We start from the raw sequence: 18,645 nt of genomic DNA on the forward strand, positions 1-18,645 counted from the left end.
AAAATTATAGCCTTTCTTTGTCCAAATTCGTTTTTGCAATATATGCATGTTCAACAGCTGTGGGGGAGGGCCACAATGAATCTTATTTATATTTAGTATCATATCAGAGTATTACAGCACTTCTCATTCCAAATTTTTAATAAGCTACAAGGGCAGATCAAGTGGAGGGCACACCTGGCGCACGCATGCCCCCCCACCCCTATCTGGATCCAAATCCAGATTCTTGTTGCAGATGACTTAAAATGGCATTTCCAGGCTTCCATAATTTTCAAAACTTTTGGGTGGAGGCTCTCCAGACTCCCCGCTGTGCGCTTTGTGTCTTCAGAGGTCGCAGTGTGCAGCTTCGTACTGTTATAGACACAATAAGAGTAGCTTTTAGCGATTGAGCACAATCAAAAACACATACAATTTATATTGAAAACAATCACTGGTTTGTACATAGGCCTATACTAGTAAAAACGTTGAGATATACTGATGTGTTTGTTTTTAGCTACGATTGGATGCCTTTAGTTCCAAGTGGCAAACTCAATTTCTTTATTAATGCATGTAACATCTTTAAAATAGACAAGTTTATGATATTATGATTAATTAAACTTACAGAGGCCAATGTAGTGGCACAACTGTCGCCTAACTCAAATATTCGCGTTTAAATTAATGAAGCGTTGTTTTTGTCTGACATTTCACCGCCATCGAAATCCATTCATAGTTTCTGTGCTTTCAATTGTCCTTTTGATTGGCTGTTATAAAAGCCTTATATTTAGCCCCGCCTTCATGATGACAGCGTATCGTTTAAAAAGATGGCGGTCTTAGTATCGGCTTTTAAGCGTTAAAACGCCTCGATTTTAAAAACGACGATTTGTAGGCCTACCCGTTTCAAGTAGGATTATATGCTTAATTGTAGTTGGGTGTTGTAGAAATATTATAAATAACAATAATCAATCGTTGTTTTGATTAAAACTATTGTCAATTTTGTTTAAAAATGCCGGGTGTGAATCGCTCCCGCAGCTGCAACGTTATAGGTCATGACCTCAGTTCTTAACTCGAAACACGGAGGGTTGAGAGATTAAGGTTTGTTATCTAAGGCCTATACATGTATATGTATAGCCCGAAATTTCACCGTGTTATCAAGCACAAATGTTAACGTACAGTACAAGCTATACAAATACATAAAGAATAAATAAAAAAATAATTACAGTACCAGTACCCATTAATATAATCTCTGCCTTGAAGAATAGTACATGTATTGTGCAAACAAAGTTATCAGAAGTTTATTTAATTTGCAAACTTTGACTATTTTTATAACCTAAATTTTGGGAAATTGTTAGCTGAACCACATTTCATTTCATTTTTTGATAATAAATAAAACAGCTTAATAAGCTTTTTATATATAGTTTTCTGTAAAATTATTAGCGATACTGAATACGATATCTTCATATGTATATACAAGAGTGAAACACTAATCATTTTATGTACAGTTTCCTTTTAAATTATTAACAATATCTTCATACATGTATATATACAAGAGTGAAACAAAATCCTACAATGATTATTGCACAGAAAAAAAACAAGAGACAAAAAACAGATCAAATTTCATTAGGTTTAATCAAATAACAAATACAGAAATATCAGTTGGAATAACCTTGACAAACTATTCAAACATGTTTGTGTGAGGACTGAAATAGGGTGTTTCTTCTGTCACATTTGTATACTGAATGTTTTTCTTGAGAACCAGTTAAAGCGTAGACTTCTTCTTTAAATAGTCATACAAAAAACATGGTTATATTGATTGGGGGAGCCACGGTGGTTAAGTGAGTAAGACGCGTGCTCGCTAGCCTGGAGGTTGCATGTTCAAAGACAGCTGTCTAGTCGTTCAGATAGACCGAAAAGCCGAGGTCCCGTGTATATAAGAGTAGGGACAGATTTCCCTCATAGCACACTGTATGGCGTATGCTGGTCTTCATTCATATTAATTGGGTATCAGATGTAACACTGCTATTTATTATGAATGATATTAATTATTAGCAAGATTACAACAGCTTCCTAGTTCAATTAACCACCAATGATTGACATGTACACGTATATAGTGTATATTCTAGATACAGTGAAACAGATGTTATCAACAACAAGTAACCTAAAACTCTTTCATGTTCAATTAATCAATGAATTTACATGTACATGGTGTCACATATGGCGATATCATGATCGTGTTACGGTTGTATTATGGTCATTTAGGCATGACAAATATATTACAACTTCCCTTTCTGTTAAACTTCCTGTTAAACATCTGTAGCTTGTAAAAATTTTAAAATTATTTTAAATTTATTATGGTAAAAATGCTTACATTTGGATTGGATATAAATGTTAACGTAAATTTGCAACTCGATTATCTGTAATTAAAGTTCCATTATTCTATAACGCATCCTGAAAGTATGGTATTATTACAAGGTTAATATTATTATTAAAGTTTTCTAATAGGATAGGGTGGCTCAGTGATTATGGTGCTTGCTCACTAGCCAGAAGGAAATAAAATGAAACATAGCTTTAACATCCTATTGTTCCGCTCCAAAGGGATCTTTTATGCACACTCCAATGTGTACACAGGACTTCAGTTTTTCGTGCCATCCGAACGACTATGCCTTGTTCATTGCCAGGCTCTTCGTCCTGCACCACTAACAAGGGGGAACCACCTAGCTAGAAGGTCCCGGGTTGGAGTGCTGCAGGACAGAAGGCCTGGCAAGGAAAAATGTATACATGTAGGTCCATTAGAAAAACCCTTGACAATTGACGAGAGTAGACACAAACACTACACACAGTACAATATTTCCCTGATAGTACAGTTCATGGCAGATGCCCATGTTCATTAGCCCAGTTGGTGAAAACAAGTAAAGCGTTTCAATTAGGATAGCCGCTATAATACAGATTACATTGAACACCACCACTAAGGTTTGACCGTACATGTATGTAGTCTGTATAACTTGACATTTCAAAATATGCCTTCCAGTCCCCAGCAGAAGAAGCCCAACACATCACAGACAGTAATTGAAATAGATAATCAAACAGAAAACTTGTTGAGTCTATGATACAAAAGTACGGTAGAAAATGTTATCAGTGTGAAAAAAAAACAAATAAATGGAAAGTTGTGTTCTAGTGCTAATCAGAAATTTTGATGGAATATATTTTATTTATAGCAGATGGAAATTTAAGTTTATCTGCTAGTTTTTATTTCTGATGAGTCAATTGAAAAAAAATCCAAGAACAGACGACTATTGTTTACATCCAGGTTGAAAAACAGATGCATATATATATATATTCTAAAAAAAAAAGCCCAAAAGATAAGATAATGGCATGAAAATTAAAGATTGTTGTCACCCCTGTTCGTCCGTGGACCATCCCATCCGCAGGGCAGAATTTTTATCTGATTTTTATGAAACTTAAAATATTGGTTTATATTATACCCCAAAGATATTGGCACCTATCGGACACTAACGTCATGGATTATTGTCCCTGGTTATGCAAAAAATAACATTTTGAGCTTGTGGACCCTCCATTTTTATCCGATTTAAGATCTTGGTTCCTTCAGATATTTGCACATATCATACGGTAACTTCCTGAATTATGGCTTCTGATTGTACGAAAAATCGCATTTTTAGCTTGCGGACCCCCTACAGGTCACAATTTTTATTTGATTTTAAAAAACGTTCAAATATATCACCATTCCACCATAATGACAGTTGAATTTGAATTTCATAAAAAAAATTATCTGATTTTGATGAAACTTAAAATATATGTTTATATCCCAAAGATCTTGGTTCCTATTGCTTTTGTTTTTGAAATTTACCCTACAGAATTTGTTGACACTAATATTAGAGGTACGTGTAGCACAGACGACTTTGGTGCTGGAGGCTGGTGGGGGCTTAACAAGCACTGTATTTACCTTTTAGTGAAAATATTGTGTACTTTAAATTTTTTTCAGAAATCATATAGCAGGAATGTTTGAACGAGATCGTCATTTTTCCCATCTGTCATCATTAGAACGAGAAATATCATTTAGAACTGAGATGGGTTTATATTATTCATATTTTAAAACAGTCATCGAGACACCTACATATTTAGAGGGTATTTATGCTGTAAGCCATGATAATATTACAGAATATCCAGATACCATCAACACATTAAAACGATTTAATTTGTACCCTGAGGTAAAAACTTATGCTATATACAGTTTAAAATATGAATATAAGATTTTTATTATTATATTGGCACATGTTACGAGTATAAAGCTACTAGGTGTAGGTTAACCTCCCTCTAGGCTGTGTGGCTGTTCCCTTATATTTGTCATTTCAGATCGTTCCAATTAAATAGGTATGCGAAACGTATCACAAGAACATTGTCATTTTACAGGGGTTTGTTACATCTATAATGACTTTATTTAAAAATAAGGCACAGACAAATGAAATGAACTTAATTGGGGTTTTATGTTCAAATTTTCTGCACCATCCTGTCTAGTGATGATGAGATACAGGATACGAAGTAAGCTTGATTCGATACAGCTCCATTTGCAAAATTATCAAATTCCAGCACAAGTGGAATTAGCTGTTTCATAATTTCTGCATTTTAGTTTACTCTTTCTTAGATGTTCAGTCGGTTTTCTTGAATCGTGGCATAGTGAGTAAGGCACTGGTTCATTAACTAGGTCACAGGTGTCAGCCAAGCAATTTCCTTAGGATGTTCGCGCATGGTTTCACCTTGTCAGTGGTGCAGGAAGGAGACCTGGCAAGGAACATCATCTAGTCATTTGGATTGAACGAAACACCAAGGTCCAATGTACACGTTGCCATGCATATAAAAGAACCATAGACATTTGAATTGGAAAGCGAAAATGTCTCTGCTTATCTCCATTAACCCAGTTGGTGCAGAAAAGTAGGACATTAAACCCAATTTCATTTCACCTTGCAGAACAATTGGAAAATAATACACTGGTGAATTGTTCAATTATAGAAATTAGATCAAATGTCAAAACATTAACTTGTACACTAGGATAAAATATATTATCTTTGACTAGAATCAGTCTAGCTATAGGCTGGAAGCAATGCACAGTATTTTTATACGCCCACATCGTCGCCCCTGTCCGTCCGTCCGTCCGTCCACAATTGTTTGTGAACAGTCTACAGGTCACAATTTTTATCCGATTTCAATGAAACTTGAAATATAGGTTTATCACCCTAAGATCTCGGTTCCTTTCGATATTGGCATCTATCGGACCGTAACTTCATGGATTATGGCCCCTGATTGTACGAAAAATCACGTTTTTGGCTTGTGAACTCTGTAGAGGTCACAATTTTTATCCGATTTAGTTGAAACTTGAAATGTAAGTTTATAACCCAAAGATCGCAGTTCCTTTCGATATTCGCGCATATCGGACCGTAACTTCCTGAATTATGGCCCCTGATTGTACGTAAAAACACGTTTTTTGGCTTGTGGACCCTATAGAGGTCATAATTTTTATCCGATTTAAAAAACGGTATTAAAATATCATCGTTAAACCCTAAGGACGGTTGAGTTCGAATTTCGTGAAAATTGGCCCAAAACTGACAGACAAAATGGACGCCGTTCGTTCTCAAATAGCGTAAAAATATGGTATATCAAGGTTGTGGACCCTATAGAGGTCACAATTTTTATCCGATTTTGTTGAAACTTGAAATGTAAGTTTATAACCCAAAGATCTCGGTTCCTTTCGATATTCGCGCATATGGGATCGTAACTTCCTTAATTATGACCCCTGATTGTACGAAAAATCGCGTTTTTAACTTGTGGACCCTATAGAGGTCATAATTTTTATCCGATTTAAAAAACCGTATTATTATATCACCGTTACACCCTAAGGACGACTGAGTTCAAATTTCGTGAAAATCGGCCCAAAACTGACAGACAAAATGGCCGCCCCTCGTTCTCAAATTGCGTAAAAATATGGTATATCAAGGTTGTGGAACCTAGAGAGGTCACAATTTTTATCCGATTTTTTTGAAACTTGAAATGTAAGTTTATAACTCAAAGATCTTGGTTCCTTTCGATATTTGCGCATATCGAATTGTAATTTCCTGAATTATGGCCCTTGATTGTAGGAAAAATCACTTTCGTTTTAGCTTGTTTTTAGCGTAAAAATATGGTATATCAAGGTTGTGGACCCTATAGAGGTCACAATTTTTATCCGATTTTTGTTGAAACTTGAAATGTAAGTTTATAATCCAAAGATCACGGTTCCTTTCGATATTCGTGCATATCGGACCGTAACTTCCTGAATTATGGCCCCTGATTGTACGAAAAATCACTTTCTTTTTAGCTTGTTCTCTATCCATCTCTCGAAAATGTGGGCGTATCCTGCCTGGCAGCCGCTGGTGATGTTGAGAAAAAAAAATCCTTTGCTTTGTTGGATATTTATATAACTTTGATAGAGAGAGAGAGAGAAATGGGGTTTAATGTCCACTCAACACAAATTAGGTAATTTCGGGGCTAACATATGGTTTAATTTTATTTCAATAATTTGCTTGCGCGTAGGGATCTTTAACAGTGGGAGGAAACCGGAGCACCTTGAGAAAACCCACGAGGTTGGACAGGCGACCCTACTCCTTGACACGTACAACCGGGGATTCGAAACCACGCCAGTTGACTCAATGACAGGCTTTATGATACAGCGTGCACATGCTAACCATTCGGCCATCCAATCCCCCTTGATAGATAGACTGTAGGTATATAGGATGTTCGAACACTGTATGATAGATATATAGGATATTCTAACATTGTATGATAGATATATAGGATGTTCTAACACTGTATGATAGATATATAGAATGTTCTAAGATTATGCTTTGTAACATTAATAAACATGTCTAAATCAAATTGGCAACCAATAATTTGATCAACATCTTATCCAGCAGGTAGATTTATAAAATTCATGATTGAACAAGAAGTACCGTGTATATTTTACAAGAACAAATTTGTTAGGCCCTATTTAGGAGTCTTATTTTTAAAAATCCAAAGTAACGCTGCCTCCATGCCTTTAATATGAACACTTATTCAAGAACGGTTCTGAGAAATACATGTAGGCAATTTTTTGCCAATAAACTTTTATTGAAGTTAAAATTAATGACCTGAAAATCATACTTCATTGGTGCATTAGATTGAAAATTATTTTTGAAAGAAAAATTTGATGAGCTGTCATTCAGTTCCCCTTTCAAATGTCGAAGCTTAAAGGGACAATTACACTCTTCCTGGCTTGACAGCTCCAGAAAATAAATAATAGCCTTATTCTAAGTACTAGATGTGTTAGTGTCCTACCTGTTGTGTAAATTATCCATTAAATCCTATTTTACTTGTCCAGAGGGTTCGAAAATATGTTTAAATCCAAGTGACATTTGAAAAGCTTTACGTCAGGCTTTTCAAATCATTTAGTTGAATTTTTCCAATTTTTTAAATTATGTGTGTTTAGATGAAATTTGTAACACCAATTAATTAAAATATTGTAAAATAGTACAATTTGTTGACCAGAATAAAGATTGGGACATATTATTCAGTTACAAAGAGAGTGGTATTGAGCATTTAAGGATTCCTAAAAAAAGTAGAATATTTTAATCATAAATTTTGGGGGTTATTCCCCTGTGGATACTTAAATTTGGGATTCACTGATGATCATGTAGTGGCGTGCACAACTTTGATGCTTGTAAACATTTTCTTTTAGGGAGGGAGGGGATGGGCTTGCAGGCGTCCGCCTACATGTGTATGTTTCAAAATATTACAATATCAAAAATATCCATGTATCACTTAGCACTATTTCAAATGTTCACAAATTCATAAAGATAAGGAAGGCTGTGTGAAATCATAATTAAATATGATAGATACAGTATTTTATAATTTATCCAGATAAAGTATCTCCACTTGATTCTTTCGAAGACCATCATAAAGTGTGAAATCAGTAAAAGCTATTACACTCGTTGTTGACTGTTTACCGATTACTATTTGAATTTAACAGGTCGTTATAGGAGGATTATATCGACTGTATGAAGGAGTCAACGCCCATTTAGGATATCAGACGAAACAGTGTTGGACTGTGAATCGAGGTGAAGGTCTCTCACCTGTACCAAGTTGTGAAGGTCAGTACAGCAATTAGATTTTAAATTGATCGCATTCCTTTCTCGGTGGGAACCAAAAACAGAATTCCACTGGGTGTACCAGGTAAAAGTTGGAATTCAATGAAAAGTAGTAGCGGAAACATGCAAGTTTTCCTTTTGCTTTCGTCACTTCCGGTTTCTTCAACTCTTCCTTATGCATCTACCATAGCAATGATCTCTGTGTTAATATTAACCTGGAATGTGTTTAACCAGTTCTATAATATATGTAATATTGGCTGACACCAACATTGTCCTTTAATACTATCCACATATGTATGTGAAAATATAAATCATCTGTTTAACAATCCACATGTTTATCAACAGGTCTTGGTGATCCAGCCTATTTTTATGTAGAAACAGTTTTTACGTTAAATGGTGCCATGATGGGATTATTTTTTATATTTGGTACATATCTAAGGTAAGTGTCAGTATGTGATTATAAGGCAAGTATCGGTATGTGATTATTTGGTATATTCTTTGAAATTCCAATTTTATGTTATGTGACGAGTAAATTCTTCACTGTCAGTCAATGAAGATAGGTAAATATGATAGTGTGCTATGTTTATTACAGTAATATTTCAATGTTTTATTTACAGTGGAAGTTTATTTGGTGGTATTATAACAGTTGTTTGTTTTATCTATAATCATGGTGAGGTGAGGTTATAGACAATTTTATTTACTTTTTTATCGCCCCTGGATGTGCGTATATTATTGTCACCCCTGTCTAACTCTTCATCAGTCTACCCAACCATACTAGCTTGTGAATGAAATAGTCTACATTTGTCATGACATATATATCAATAAAAGCTAGTGAACATTATAAGAGACTTCAGTTTTCTTCCAAATTTAATGGAATGTACTTTATGGCTTTATCGTTAGATCTCAGACGATATTTTATTTTGACTATATTTGTAGATTATTCAGAGAGTGAATATGTTAAAGTAGCTAAGTCTCTAACTCAATATCATCCAAAATCTTCGACATTCAAATTACGATTTATTTGTCGGTTTGAATCAACATTGATGTTGTGATCTTACCGGGAAAAGATGGCCTTCTGATATCCAATATTTAAGAAAAAATAAACATTTTACAATTGGTACACGAATCGTGTACCATAATACGTTTCGGCGCTATTTGTAATAAGGGACTCGAAAATCGACGCTAGTCATATTCCACAAGTCATGTCAAACGGTGGCGCTATATTCTTATCTGGAGAGCATGCCCAATAAATACTATCGGCGTAGAGATTGAAATTCGATTGAGAATACTGGCGTATTTCGCCGCACCTAACTGATTAGAAATTACAGTAAAACCAGAAACGATTGAATGTAAATCAATTTATATACATTCATATTACATTATTGTACGCGTTGCGACCCATTTGTGTCAATTTCTAGGTCCCAAATATTAGCGACTTAGCTCCTTTAAATACCAGTAGTTTCAACTATATTCAGATAGTTGCTTTAATGGGGAAAATATAACACCCTAATCTAGTTATTGTCTGGCTGCTACGATTTCCGAAATGTTTAGATTGACAAACCTGACGTGGCAGCCTCTAGTTACTATATTTATGTAGGCCTATTATAAAATTATCCATTTGAAAGGAATAGCCACATAAATGTTGATTGGGCAACTTGATAATTCTTCTTGCATTAGTTGATCTGATATTTATTTGAGTGAATGGGTTAAAATATATAGAATGAAAATAATGTATTTTTAACAAATTCTCCCCTACCTGTCTTTAAAGGGGTTAATGCAAATATATGAACAAAAAACAATGAATAGGTACAAGACAAGGAAATGTCAGACAACAGCTTCATTTTTTTGTAGTTACCCCTTTTAAATGTTGCTCTTTCTGTTTTTCTGATTTATGACACAGTTTTCTTGTGAAAACAATATGTTGATTTGATATTTCCGTATTTCAGGCAACACGTGTTCAGTGGACTCCACCATTAAGAGAAAGTTTTGGTTATCCATTCCTTGTGTTAGAAATGTTGATTATTACTCATGTTTTAAGGTAGGTGTAACATAAGTCATTTGAAACTCATAATCCTCGTTTATGGATGTAAAATTGATGGTGGCGAATATCTTGGATAACTATTTTTAGATTTAAGTAGTGGTGTCCTATGAAATAGATTTATTTAATGCCTGCTTCCACTTAAGTGATTAGTGGTGTCAGTTGGTGTAGGAAATTATATCTTCAACATTCAAGCAAATTATTTGTTAACAGTTATGACACTATTTTGACTAAATAATCTGATATTAAGAACTATTTGTTAACAGTTATGACACTATTTTACCTAAGTAATCTGATATTAAGAACTATTTTGTATGTGTAAGTAGTTTCTATATATGTTATTTAATAGAACCGATCACAGTTTAAGTCTCCATACTATCACTGGGATCTTGCTACCTCCAGTAGCATGTACACTGTGATCAAAGGGTCTGAATATATTTTATTTCTCTGTTTGTATTTCAGATTAAAAGATCCAGGACTATTGAAATACTCTTTACTAATAGCTTCTGCTTGTGTGCCTTTTATGCTCTTCTGGCAGGTGAGTTGCATCATCATCTTTTATCACTGGTTTCACTGTTATCATAGGGAGAAGGAGGGGTGGGGGGAGGGTGTGTGTTCAGATAAATTATTGTCCAGTCTCTCATTTTACATGTCATAAACCTTATATAGTTTCATTCATGGTTGTAGGAAAATATAGTTTGTTTTTTTGTTTTTTCATTTCAGTTTGCCCAGTTTGCATTGTTGACACAGACTATATCAGTATTTGGTGTTTATGTTTTGCAATTTATAGATAAGCGTAAAATAAAAGTTATTTTAATCGGACAAATGGTAGGTATATCTCATAAAAAATTTATCCAATTTAAGATGTTATTAGGTTCTCAGTTCTCTCAATCCATTAATTTGTTAATGGTGACATCAAGCAATCATTAGGCTTAATAAAAATAATATTCTGGTTCTCTGAAACTCATTGACTTTTCCGCATTTATAATTCCTGTGTTAAAGGGAGGAAACTCTATTAATGATTTCCAATTGAATTTAGAAGTGTTTAGACCAGGCTTAAAGCTACATTATGGGAGATTAAATATCGAGTTGGCAGTTATCACTATAATAGTTAAAAACTACATAATGTAAAGGCAACTTGCTGCAAATTTCAGTCAAATTGATCCACTATGAACCGAGAACTAAGCGGATGAAAGTTCCGCTTAGCCTCGATCATCATTACTGAAGTCGATAAGACAAAACTAATAGTCTTGATTATCCATTTAATCGTTAATCACGAAGGAAAGTTTTGCAGCAAATCGGACTGTAATCCAACAAATAGCGCAGGCAAGCCTTGACATCGAGTGCTGATTATGGTCTGGATAAGTTAATTAATGTCTAATTAATAGTTTTTATAACATTTCAGGCCTAAAGAAAGACCTACAATAGGCCGATTTTGCTCTTGCATAATGTATGTTTAAGTCTGCAACTCTGAAAAATGTTATCAGAAAAGCGTAACTGCTTAATTTGTGGCTTAATTGAGATTCAGTTAGTTTAAGGCTTTTGGAACTACCTGATTGTCCCCAATATTAATATTAGTTAATGATGAATAATATGATATTTTAGATAATAGTGATGAATAAATATGATCTATTTGATAATAGTGATGAATAAATAAGATATATTAGATAATGATGAATAAATATGATATATATAATAATAATGATGAATAAATATGATATATTAGATAATAATGATGAATAAATATGATATATTAAATAATAATGAGGAATAATATAATATATTTTATTTATATTTTCAGTTAGGGTTATTAATTAGTTATATACTATTGTTTAGAAATGAAATGTTACTCACATCATTCTATGCCTCTTGCCTGTTAACAGTCATGGTAAGTTGTAGAGAAAGTTGTCTTTGCTCTCTTATAATTGGTGCTGGACGAGAAAGTCCTGCATGATTTTCCAATCTAGTTTCCCCTTAGTTAGTGGTGCAGCAAAGTGATGGTAGTTTGGATGGGACAGAAAACTGATGTCCTGTGTATACCATTATAGATTCTGTAGGTCAAAATTTCCCTCATAGCACACTGCATGATGCATGCCTGTCTTTTTTAGCCCACTTGATTCATAATTGTAAGATGTTAAAGATACCTTTATTATAAACTACCTACGTCTTTTTCTGGGTTTTTTAAGCTCACCATGAAGTTTATCAACATATACATTAAGCGCTCACTAACGCTGAAAGATCAGACAATCTTCGCGTGCAACATTTGACGTCACTGAAGTAGACATTCCTAAGCATCAGGTTGCCTGTATGCGCTCCATAGGTGTTTTTCAGGGAATCAATCCAATATGTTTCTAGTAAGATTGGATGATTCCAGTTTCCATATATACATAAATTGCCATACTTTTATTGGAAATAACCACCCGATAAATACTTTTGTGTGAAATTATCTTTATATCTCATCCTTTTATTTTCCATAAATCTCAGTTGTGTCTTTATAGATCTGCTATCAACTATTATCAACAATTCTCCAAGTTTTTATATTATTATTTGATTTAATAATAAATTTATTTTTGTTGTCTTTCCAGCTAATAGTATTTTTAGAACCAGTATTAAATATTTTACGATTACGTATATTAATCTGGATTGGTCAAGGTGTTTTGTTATGTGGTTGTACAGTCGGATGTAAATTATTACTAGCTAAATTATTCAACGTACAAGATGATGTAAGTGAAATTTTATCACAGATTTTTTTTTTACTTATTTTTTTGTTTATTTTCCTGTGGGTCCACACTGGCTGAGGTCAAAAGAAGTGTTAATGTAACTGTTTTTGATTTATTCTAAATCTAATGTAACTCTGAACCTAATGGGATGCTTGATTAACAGTCCAGTCCAGAATTGCAATCGAGTGACGCGGAATTCAGTCCTATCACAGTTCTGTCAGTCCCGACAACGGAGGTGGTGTGAGTAGAATCATCATGACGTAATTAAACACAATAAATATGTTTCGGTTGCATGGTTGGTTGAGATATTTTCTTATTCAGTCGATGCATGCGTTGTAGCCCGAAATACCCCTTTTCACTCGATTGTCACTATTTTTGGGATTGAGAGAATTCAATTTTAGAACATATAATTGAGTACCCCCTTACTGATTAGCAAAAGGGAGATAATTACAACTGTACAAGTTTGGGATAATACTTCTGATGTATTTAGTCGTGAATAATGATATTAGGGGAGAAATTAAATCATTTTGAAAATTATCATAACAATTTGTATTTTAAAATATTTTACTATGGTGTTTTTTTTTACTAGTTTAATTGTTTGATTTATTTCAGAAACATATAGGTGATATATTTCGCAGTAAATTTTCTGATTTCCGTAATTTCCACACCATGTTGTATATCTGTGCTGCGGAGTTTGACTATATAGATAAAACAGTAAGTACAATGGATTTTGTATGCAGCATTCATTACCGTAATAATTCTTATGGGAATGAAGGATATTTTAGTGACACAATTAAACTAAGATATTGTAAATTTCAGCAACATAAGACACATGATAATTTTAATATATAATTATTTAAATATAGCTCTAATTAAAATATAAAACATGATAATATAATTGTTTAAATATAGCTCTAATTAAAATGCAAAATATAATAATACAATATGAAAAAATTAAAACATGATCATACAATTGTTTAGATATAGCACTTAATTAAAATTTAAAACATAAAAATACAATTGTTTAAATATTGCTCTAATTAGAATATAAAACATGATAATACAACTGTTTAAATGTAGCTCTAATTAGAATATAAAACATGATAATACAATTGTTTAAATGTAGCTCTAATTAGAATATAAAACATGATAATACAATTGTTTAAATGTAGCTCTAATTAGAATATAAAACATGATAATACGATTGTTTAAATGTAGCTCTAATTAAAATATAAAACATGATAATACAATTGTTTAAATGTAGCTTTAATGTAAAAGTGCCAGCAGACAACTGCCAGCAATTTTAGTTGTTTATTAAATGATGAATAAGCCCTATCTTGTATGTATATGTAATCATTATTAAAACATAATAACAACTGTTTATTTTATTGCAATTACAAAAAATTACCATTGAATGTTTAGATTAATAATCATCTTCCAAGAGAGTATTTCAGTTGATTAGAAGGCTTGATCTTGCTTTAACTCTCTACATCTTATCAAGGCCTGCATATTTCGGCACTAATTTTGTTTGGGTATTGTGAGCCTATCAGATTCCTCGATCATCGTGAAAATCAGGTCTCGCGCTTTTCTGCTAAAATGTCTACATGTGATAATCGAGTTGCAAACTTCAAAGTTTGTTCAATGTCAAGGTGTCCGTGGAGGTCGCTATAGTTGATTTGATTGTCTTAGTGTTACAACTTCTGATTGGATGCTACTGTCCACATATCTGCAGTAAAGTTTGGGAATTGCAAAGTAATCTAGCAATGTCCAGATGTTGTAAACCTCACAGTTGTTGCTTCATGCTAGGTTTCCACTGTTGTGAGATGCCTTACGATAGGACTGTCCCTAATGAGTCCACGATCTGGTATGTGTAGATACGTTCAGATATGTTTCGATACGATCAACATGATTGCTACGACTGACTGCAATACAGGATCGCCACAATTACTCCACAATCAAAACCACGATTTCAATAGTAGCGCTAATTGTGACACTGGGAATCTAGCATTAGGAACATGACAGGCACCATGCATTGGACTATTTACATGCTATTGCTCATGTGTCAGTGCTAATATAGACAATATGTTAGACAATATGTGAGGTAAAATGAATCTAAATATGATTAGTGCTGTATTAGATAATTGATATGATAAATTATTCATGTATTTATTGGTTATTTTTAATTTATTATGGTAACAAAAAGAGCAAAACAAATACAAAAAAAACAAAACAATATGACCTGCGGTTGTCTTGCCATCAGTTGTCCCGCTCCAAGTATATAATTGTTTAAACATAACTATGATAAAAAAAAAATTCAGCAATTGTCTTCCATAGAATAATTTTTTTGTCATCCACCATTCGAAGAAAGCAGGAAGTATTTAAATTAGTTCTTTCACCAGTCTGTTCGTCACACCTTTTGGTACATAATAACTCTGTTTCTAATTTAAGTAGAATGTTCAAACATGGTGTACATGTTCGATAGGCTTCAACACCTTGATTTAGTTTGATAATGAGCATAAGTAATTTGATTGCTTGGTGCTTTATAATTAATTTGCATATTGAATGTCATCTATTTATTTTGAGATTAAGGCATGGGATATCTGTATCGCTGTTGGCTTGTTTTATTATGTTACTAAATTTTAAAAAAAACCTATTTAAACAGTTTAAGAGTATAACCTTATATTTATTGAGAGTGGCTATTCAGAAATGCATTATGTTTGCTTAATGCTTTACATATTTATACTTCTGCCAGGAATTTATAAAGTTACGAAATTATGTATGTGATGTTTTGTTTTTTTCTAGACTTTTATTTTGCTGATTAAGACATTGTTAATACCATCAGCAGTTATAGCTATACTAGCCATTACATTTATGGTAAGTTCAACTTTTTTATATAATTTCGGGGGATTTAGGAGACATTTGGGCAAGTTGTGTAATGTGTGTGTTTCAGAGTATAGAATCTGTCATTGATTCAAATGTTTATGAAATTAGAAATCTATGAGTGGTGAGTAGCCGTCCCAGATTTCTCTCATTAAGCGACTAGTTTCGTTCATTTTGAACTCATCAGGCTTACATGTAATTGTGTGGATCGGAGCACAAAAAGGATCTCGGATGGACCTGCGCATTGCTGTATCACCGTTTAATGGTGAACAGAGAGACAGCTAAAGAATTGCTGTTTTAAATCGAAATGGATTCACGCTTAAGAACTTTTGCAACCAACGGCTATACAATTTCATAAAATTTAGTCCCAAAGGGTCCCCACATTCTTTATATCAAATGTTCATGGTTTTGCTCCTGTGCTTGTATGTGACGTGGAGTAAGTTCAGATGTCTGGTTTTCCCCCACTGCTAAACACCTGTGTGCAAGAAAAACGTGATGGATCAGTGAGTAAGATGCTGGATCTCTAGCCAGGAGATCCAGGGTTCAATTTCAGTGTTAATTCCCTGGGATTTTCCAGTGAGGTTCCCTTTTGTCAGTGTTGCAGGACGAAAGACCTGGGAAGGAACAGCGCCTGGCTGTTTGGATTGTACTGCACACGGCTGGTAATAAGCCCAATATTTTTGTAATTAGTGTTGTACATGTAGCATATATTATGTACTTACATGTTACACAACAGCATAAAAGAACTAGAATGATTTTATAGATATATTTAATGGCAAGCAATGTTATTGTACTGTTTATTCAGCTATTGAAAAGAGAATATGAGGAAAGGAAAAATACAGATTCTATAGAAAATTCTTCTAGTAAAGATAACAAAAGGTAAGAGCTTTTCTTTTAAAATATCTTTCCAAATTGTTGCCCTTATCAACTTGCAGATTATCGCCATTCAGGATGTTGAGCAAATTTGATGACCCCAAAACGGAAAGGCGCACAAGGCTTAATTAATTACCACAATGCTTCCCACCAAATTTGAAAACATCTTTTAAAAACAACAGCTTCTATTGCGTTCGCAATGTTTTTGGAAAAGGGAGATAACTCTAAAACTTAAATTTACCCTCCCACCTCATTTGCCAAAAATCTTGTGAATGTAATAGAGGCTATAGTTTTTAACAGATTTCTTTCAAATTTGGTGAGAAGCATTTGGGTCATGAGAGGAACACTGTGTAAGCCTATTGTGAAGCATTGGAATCAAAAAGAATGAACCCTGTTCATTTTCAGCAATCTAGAATTTTCTGTTCTAGAGATATATTATGTGTCCGAAAAGGTTTGTCAACTCAATAGAAATAAGATATCTTCAAGGATCCTAGATCCTTATCAGTTTGCTCAACATCCAAGTTTTCCTTTTGGATAAACTGAAGTTGAGACAGAATTGTATAATTCAACTGTTCTGTTAGTTTTTCACAATAATGAGATAGTATATGGTGGCATTTAGTTAGTGAAATGAAATGAAATGGGGTTTAATGTCCTACTGTTCTGCTCTGAACTGGGCTAATGAAGACGGGCATACGCCATACAGTGTGCTATGAGAGAAATTTTGCCCAGACAGTGGCACTACGACCTACTCTTATATCAAATTCTAACTGTCAAGGGATCTTTTACGTGCATGCCAATGTGTACACAGGACCTCAGTTTTTCGTTCCATCTGAACGACTAGACAGCTGTCCTGCATCACTGACAAGGGGGAACCACGCCGGAAAATCTGGATGAACTTTCTCGGCCAATGCAGGGATCGAACACCCGACCTCCAGGCTAGCGAGCCAGGGTTTTACCCACTTAGCCACGTGATCCCCCATTTAGTTAGTATTAGGTGGTATTAGGTAGGATTGGGTAAATCATCCTGCCAAAACTTCTATGAAATACAGTTACTGAGTTTGATAAGAGAAGCGTTTCAACAATAATTCTCTTGTCGCTATCATGCACAAAATTGACACAGTTAGGACTTCTATGTATATAAATTATAATAAAGTGTTTTTATTGTTCATATGTATAAAAGACCATTTCGTAACTGTGTCCATAGTGTGCATGATAACGAGAGAGAATCGTTGGTGAAATGCTGCTCCAATTAAATTAAGTAACTGTATTTCATAAGCGTTTCTGATTTATTTGATGTGACCAATTACTGAAATACAACTTAAACAAGAACTGAGATCCCCTTTTGTAGCTCTTTAAAGTAACGATGCACTGGTTGATAGAATATCAAATTTCTCACGGCTTAATCCGCGCTAATATGTACTCAGATTGATTATTTAACATTTAATTAAGAAAACAAAATCAAAATACCAAAGCTAGCTAATGTCCTGGATTCAATCTGATTTAAAACTGGCCTATAATTAAATTTTCATGGACAACAAAATGACAACAGGTTTATTGCATAGCGAGCAGCATAGATGGATGAAATTTTAATTCTACATTTCTTTGCATTGATATTCTTCTTACAGATTAACCTTTCACAATATTGTTGTTTGCAAGTGATTCTGGTTGCTTAAAATAGCGCATCGAGACTTTAAATAGGCAAATGTGTTTCTATCATTATCATCATCCTCATACTAGATTATTGTGAATAATATTTCTTTCATTTTTATTTACAGTTCATCTAAACATAAAGAACATGCAGAGGTAATTTCCCTAAATTTTTCTCAAAAAAAGATACTATATATCTTTTTACTTTAACTTGAAATGTCTTGCTATAGATCTACCATGCACCCACAATAAGCCTGATTCTATTTTCAATAAGTGTTAAGTAAAATCTTTAGATGGACCTCTTGTCAGATCTTTTTGAATTCAAGATGTGTGATTATGTACT

The 18,645-nt window shown here is 33.7% G+C and overlaps 1 protein-coding gene across 1 annotated transcript in view; it reads left to right on the top strand.

Annotated features, from left to right (window-relative positions):
• Positions 1-18,645, top strand: part of LOC126807862 (probable C-mannosyltransferase DPY19L1) — a 28,186-nt gene that overhangs the window by 1,446 nt on the left and 8,095 nt on the right. The window contains exons 3-15 of the mRNA XM_050532708.2: positions 3,974-4,199; positions 8,027-8,147; positions 8,490-8,583; positions 8,762-8,819; positions 10,091-10,182; positions 10,645-10,720; positions 10,906-11,010; positions 11,984-12,070; positions 12,768-12,905; positions 13,515-13,616; positions 15,705-15,776; positions 16,588-16,661; positions 18,431-18,458. Of these exons, the coding sequence (XP_050388665.2) occupies positions 3,974-4,199; positions 8,027-8,147; positions 8,490-8,583; positions 8,762-8,819; positions 10,091-10,182; positions 10,645-10,720; positions 10,906-11,010; positions 11,984-12,070; positions 12,768-12,905; positions 13,515-13,616; positions 15,705-15,776; positions 16,588-16,661; positions 18,431-18,458 (1,273 nt within the window). The remainder of the gene's footprint in view (positions 1-3,973; positions 4,200-8,026; positions 8,148-8,489; positions 8,584-8,761; positions 8,820-10,090; positions 10,183-10,644; positions 10,721-10,905; positions 11,011-11,983; positions 12,071-12,767; positions 12,906-13,514; positions 13,617-15,704; positions 15,777-16,587; positions 16,662-18,430; positions 18,459-18,645) is intronic.

The sequence above is a fragment of the Patella vulgata genome, chromosome 9 (assembly GCF_932274485.2).
Source record: "Patella vulgata chromosome 9, xgPatVulg1.2, whole genome shotgun sequence".
NCBI lineage: Eukaryota > Metazoa > Mollusca > Gastropoda > Patellidae > Patella > Patella vulgata.